Source organism: Hypomesus nipponensis, chromosome 14 (assembly GCF_054491055.1).
Source record: "Hypomesus nipponensis isolate SF chromosome 14, ASM5449105v1, whole genome shotgun sequence".
Taxonomy (NCBI): Eukaryota; Metazoa; Chordata; class Actinopteri; order Osmeriformes; family Osmeridae; genus Hypomesus; species Hypomesus nipponensis.
The window spans coordinates 12,571,501-12,577,500 of record NC_140374.1 but is presented as its reverse complement, the minus strand read 5'-3'; the positions used below and the strand labels follow the sequence as shown (position 1 = coordinate 12,577,500).

Genomic DNA, 6,000 nt, shown 5'->3' with positions numbered 1-6,000 from the left:
ATGCATGCCAGAGGGATACATGACAGTTAAAGTGTAGAGGGGGAAAAATACACGGCACACTTAAACCCTCCTCCCAGCGTCGAGGCTTCACTTCCACAAATGGAAACGCGTCTCCAGAGACTGCTGCTTACCGATGCTACTCTCCGGCGGCTGTGCCAACAAAGGGACCGTGTGCATTTAAATGTTCCCGACAAAGCTTTGGTTCAGCCACTAACCATTTTCGATTCCTGTCGATTGTCCTTACGCTCTCTTTCTCTGTCCCTTTCTCACTCTCTCTTACTGCACCTAGGGACAAACCGTCCAATTGAATGCTACTCTTTCCCTGCTACATAAACATCACATTTGCATAATTACAATACTTCATGCAGAGAGAGGATATATATAACGTTCGGGTGTGAAATGAGTGCCCAGTCCAATAATACTGGCATGACTTGAGCGTCAGACACAAGTGGGTTGAATAAACACCAAAAACAATACATCAGCTTCATGGAATACTCAGACAAACTAAATGACAAACAATAACACGTCCATGTTTTGCTCAATAATCTCTCTCCGAATCCTCTTCCTTAATGACAGTGGATCCACATGGACATACTGAGCCAATCCACGAATCCCAAGACAAAGTGGCCAGTCAGAGTGCTGACAGGCAGCCATGTTGGAGGATCCAGACTTAGCAGAACAGTGTCCTTCAGTGTGTCACTTGTCTGTCAGCAGTCAGAGGAGACTTGGCCAGGGGGGAGCCAGAGACAAGCACAGCATCTGAACTGAGCTGATGGACACTGCCTTTCCCCCCAGGAACATCCTGGAACTGCAGGGATTACTGGAAATACCCTAGCTACTCCGCTGAAATCACAGGGTGCTCAGATGGGAATGAAGCATTGAAATGAAGGACACGTAAAGACTTGTATCGTGGAATTGGATTTTAACGGCAAGTTGAAGCCACATTGTGATGTGCCAGTCAATGTTTGCGTGTGTCAGTGTCTTTTGTTTGTGTTCTTGTGGAGTCCTGAATTGACCCAGGGCCTAGGCCTCTGGGAAACTGTGTGGCTGTTAATGGACTTTAATTTGGCCAATTGTTAGATTATTTTTTTACCACTAATGTGTACAAGCTTCAGCGGCCCAAGCACAACAAATTAGCGAGCTAGATAGCTAACGTAACAACGACTTTGGAATGTTGGCAGAAAATATGTGTGAATGAGAGAGAGAGAGAGAGAGAGAGAGAGAGAGAGAGAGAGAGAGAGAGAGAGAGAGAGAGAGAGAGAGAGAGAGAGAGAGAGAGAGAGAGAGAGAGAGAGAGAGAGAGAGAGAGAGAGAGAGAGAGAGTCGAAATCTAATATAATGAATTCTGGCGAATGCTGAAGAGAGTCAGGCTGGGTTGACAGGGCTTTTCTGCAATGGTGTGTTGGGTGTTCTGGAATAAGACATGCCACACAAACGCAGAAGGCTGCAGTGCTTCTCATCTTTTCCTAACAAACATTCAGCTTGTGACAGGACTATTCACAGAAGGCTTACAGTGTCCTAAAATTAATAATACCCAAAAAGTCTGCCTAAACCCTTAATCTGTCACAAGCTGAGATAGGACATTGAGAAGTCGATCTGCAGGCTAGGACTCAAAAATCCATATTACAGTGCACCTCCTTCAGTTTAAGCAGTGTACATAATGATGTTATACCGTTATTTTCCCAAATGTCGACTTTCATTCTATGTAACTGTAATGGTTGCCATTACAGTTTTTATGACAGCTAATAGATGGCCAACAGCACTTTGTAGGCTAGCCTGTCTGCGTATCCAATATGAACAGAGACTCTTACCTTCCACCACTTTTCCTGTCTGTTCTGCAACTCCTCCAGGGGTAACCTTGGCGATGTAGGCTCCAATCTCCCCTCTTGTCCCGGGTATCTCTTTCCCTCCGACCACACGAATCCCAAGACCATTACCTGTGGAGAAGGAATCATTTTCGAGGGTAATTGTTGCAGATCTACTATACAATCAGATCACCGTTGACAAATTACACACTGATTTTCTTGAGAGTAAATCCATTGCTCAGCTCAATGTTATAGTATGTCATGTATGTGTGTGTGTGTGTCTGTTTTTCATTGTGTATGTGTGTGTGTCAGTTCCTCTTGCCATCTTTATGTACCTGAAACACTGGTGTCCTTGGGGTCTCTCTGCAGTTTGATACGCGAGTGAGGGAAAGCATATGGGATCAGCTTCATCTAAATGAGAGAGAGAGAGATAGAGAGAGAGAGATAGATGCATAGAGATAGAGAGACACAGATAGAGAGAGCATGACAGAAGGAGAGAAAAGTAGAGCATTAGAGGGCCCTCCGATGGCTTGACGAGAGGACTCTCACCTGCGGGACAACTACATCCTGATTGCTTCGTGGATCTGAGAAGCAGTTCAGTCCAGCATAGCTTACTTGTCTCCTGTCCAGAACGTGTCCACTCTGCTGGGCCTGGTGGCCCTCTCTGGGCTTGTCAAACCAGTCTGAGTCCTCTCTCCTCAGGTGGTAGGCTAAACAGGGGCAGGCAACAGCTCCGATTACATTACGCACAAGCACACATACACTCTCAGCTAGCCTGTTGGCTAGGTCTGTCCCCGCTATAGCATCTGGCTACAGCAGAGACTGACCTGTCTACCAGGCTGTGAGCAGTAACATCCAATGAGCGAGAGGAACAGGCTTCCTAGCTTTCTGCTGTGTGTTTCTCACTTATATCTGACCTGGCTTGATAGATGGAAGATAGGTGGATAGAAGACCTTGCTGTGTCCCATCCCAACATGAATGAGATTTGCTTCGCACTTCAGTCACTAAACAAAAGATGGCTGCGTATCTGAGTCAAGCATGCGTGCATGCATTACCAAGCACAGTGTGTATTTTCAATGTTTGTTTATTTCAACTTAGGGGCTATCGAGTGAGCAGGCTTTTGTTCCTGAACAGCACCGCCACCACATTTGATCAGTGTCATCTGGTGTGTTCAACATTAATGAATCAGGTGAGGTTGGAGCAACAGCGTGCACACATCTATGGTTAAGTCATTTGTTGTGTGGAGTAATGTCAACCTAGTACAAAAAAAAAACGACCTTTCAGTGGTATTTTGGTTGCCCCTAACACCTACATGTACATGGACCAGTTAGCAGTCTTCACAACTGAACTTATCATATCATCATCAATTGCAAAGGGAAATGCTTATTGCAGTCATGTTCAGGCTATTGTGCTTCTGTGTTGCTAATCATGTCAAGTTTAAAAGAGGTTATCGCTAGCACGGATGGTGAATTGTGTTCTACTTTGCAAGTGTCACTTTGCATTATCGGTGTAATCTAACTCCTTTAGCAGTGTGTGAGAGGCATCCATCATGACATGGAGGGAGGATTTACAAGGCGACACTTAAAGGGAAAAACCCTTTAGTCCAGACAATAGGCCTGAAATGTAAATATGGCTTTTTGAAAAATCCCTGTAGCAGTAACATACATATGTATGCATGATCATACGAGATATATGCAAATGTCAGGTGGCATCTAAACTAACTTGGAGTAGAGCATGGATATGGATACCGGAAATGGATCTGATATGTGCTACAGAGCCACTGTGATGTGGAGTCATTCCAGAATGGGTTGGATATGTAACTACAGGACCACTATAAGACCTACCATACTACTGAGGTGTGGGTCTTAAAACAATGGGTCGGATATGTTTTACGGTACCATTTAAATGTGGGTTACTCAGAACCATGGAGAGTGGAGTGAAGGCATTCAGTTGCTAGTCTACATGGGGCTGGGATGCTGGTTGAACTGTACAAAGAGTACTGTAACTCTCACCTTCTATATTCCAGTTTGGGCCTCCAGCTGTGGTACAAAGTTGTATATGCTTTAGAAACTTCTACAACACATTATCATTTTATCTAAAACTCTATGGATGCATGTAATACACTGTGTTTGTATTTGTGATTTGTTAAGTGAAGACATTGTGTGCCTAATACTGTACACCTTATTTCATGCATTGCACTTAGTACTGGTCAGTAACCTGTGTATACAATGCATGCTTTGTTTTCAAAATAAACAATTAAAGACAAATTTAAAGACACAATGAAAGACCGGCATCTTCATATCCATATGAGTTCAATTAGAGTTTGAATTTTTCAAGAGAAATGCAGGAAAAATAGCCTCATGGAAAATATACATTGATCCTAGATCAGGTACAAGGATTACTCGTGCCAGGGGACTGCAGCAGTAACAGTAGGTGCATAGTGCTGTATTAGTGAGGGTCAAATGACATGACTAGTAGTGTGGAGCTTAACTAGGATACCCTACCGTGTCTGATACTCTCATGAAAGATTCTGGCTTCATCTCTGTTCAAAGTCAGCATGGAGTCACTTAGTGCTGTAACCAAGGCAGATGGACACTCGCATGTTTAATCAGGAGAAATATGGTATTGTTCCGCTATCATGTTTATCAAACCAAGACTATCCCTCATCAATCAGTAATCATTATCGATATTGCAGGTGCATGTCACATGCTAGGTATGAGCTTTGTGAGATAAGGACTATTCGAGACAATTCACAATAGGTATAGTTTGTCTACGGAAATGTTATTCAAATAACTGCAATGTAGTTGGAGTGCAAGTGCTGCTCGCTGCTGGTATCCACGTATGCGCTTGGGTGTGCCTTGTGTGTGGCTTTCAATTCAAATGTGTATCAGATAAAGACAGAATGTCCTCGGAGTCTGAACCTGGCCATAAATGAGTGCATCCCCGGTGACATTGACGAAAAAGGACAGACAATTATTTAAGATCCCTGTGAAACGACAAAGACATTATTACGCTCTTGACTGGAGGGGGTGAGGGGATGGAGAGAATACATTAAGCAGATGCATACAGTCACAAGAGAACATGCACATTTTTGGACAAGCTCAAAATCCCAACAGCAACCAAGACCATGCAGACAACAGTTTATTGAAACTCAAAACTCAAAACACACTTATTACAAAACAACATGCATTGATTGCAAATTGCGAGCAGACAGCTGTTTGATTTGCGACAGTGCCTGAATGAAACTTGTTGTAGGGGGAGTTCATGGAAACATGTCTTTAACTCAAATACAAATTACAAATGACTACATAAACAGTAATTGCATTGCAACATAGATATGAGCCTCTGCTCTACATATTGGCTGTGTGGATTAATGACCAAGAGTGAATGTGAACCAGGTACTCCAGCTAAATGCCTGACTGCATTCTGCAGAACACTCAGTACTGAGTGGACCCTGTGATTCAGCACTATTCTTTTACAGGCTAGCCAGCAGACTGCTCTCGACAACAACAGCTCTGAGGGCGCTTTAAAAAAGTATATGTACAATACAGAAGTACTGACCTACTTCTTCCAAAGGCAGACACTTATCTTGTGTGCTGTGAGGAGATGAAAGCAGAGGTGTATCTGTGATGGGGGAATGTGTGACGGATACTGCTAGTCCCTGATCACTCTCTGCCATTCTGTCATGTATGAAACAGACCTCTAGTCTGTAGACAGTTTCCAGATGGCAAACAGCCGCCTACACTCATACATATTCACGGCTCATCCTCACTCCTTTCTCGTGGGGATTAGCAACGTCACTTTTTTTTCCCAGCAGATCCTACTCCATTGTTTCCATGTCGAAGGCACTTCAGAGGTATGTAACATGAACACAGTGTGGATTTAGTTTGTCTATTCTAAATTGATTGAGCCTTCTTCCTAGCTTGATAATAATGGTCAAAGGGAGTCACCGCAACATCAACTGTAGCAATCCTCTAAAATCACAGAATACACAACAGATGCAAAACACCACAGGCAAAGGAGTAGCATACATGAACTCGTTGGATTATGTATCGGTGAAGAGGACATACAAAAAAAGATGAATCGCATGCAAAAGATCAAACATGACAGAGAGAGGAATACACACAAACCCAATCGCTCGCACGGACGAAAAGACACAAGACGAACTGACGAAAGAATCACAGATGAGTTAGAC

At 43.5% G+C, this 6,000-nt stretch overlaps 1 protein-coding gene across 1 annotated transcript in view; it reads right to left on the bottom strand.

Moving 5' to 3' along the window:
* Positions 1–6,000, bottom strand: part of pclob (piccolo presynaptic cytomatrix protein b) — a 59,666-nt gene that overhangs the window by 12,109 nt on the left and 41,557 nt on the right. Inside the window, 5 exon segments of the mRNA XM_084671825.1 lie at positions 1,812–1,937; positions 2,141–2,216; positions 2,421–2,515; positions 3,818–3,844; positions 4,310–4,378. Coding sequence (XP_084527951.1) covers positions 1,812–1,937; positions 2,141–2,216; positions 2,421–2,515; positions 3,818–3,844; positions 4,310–4,378 — 393 coding nt within the window.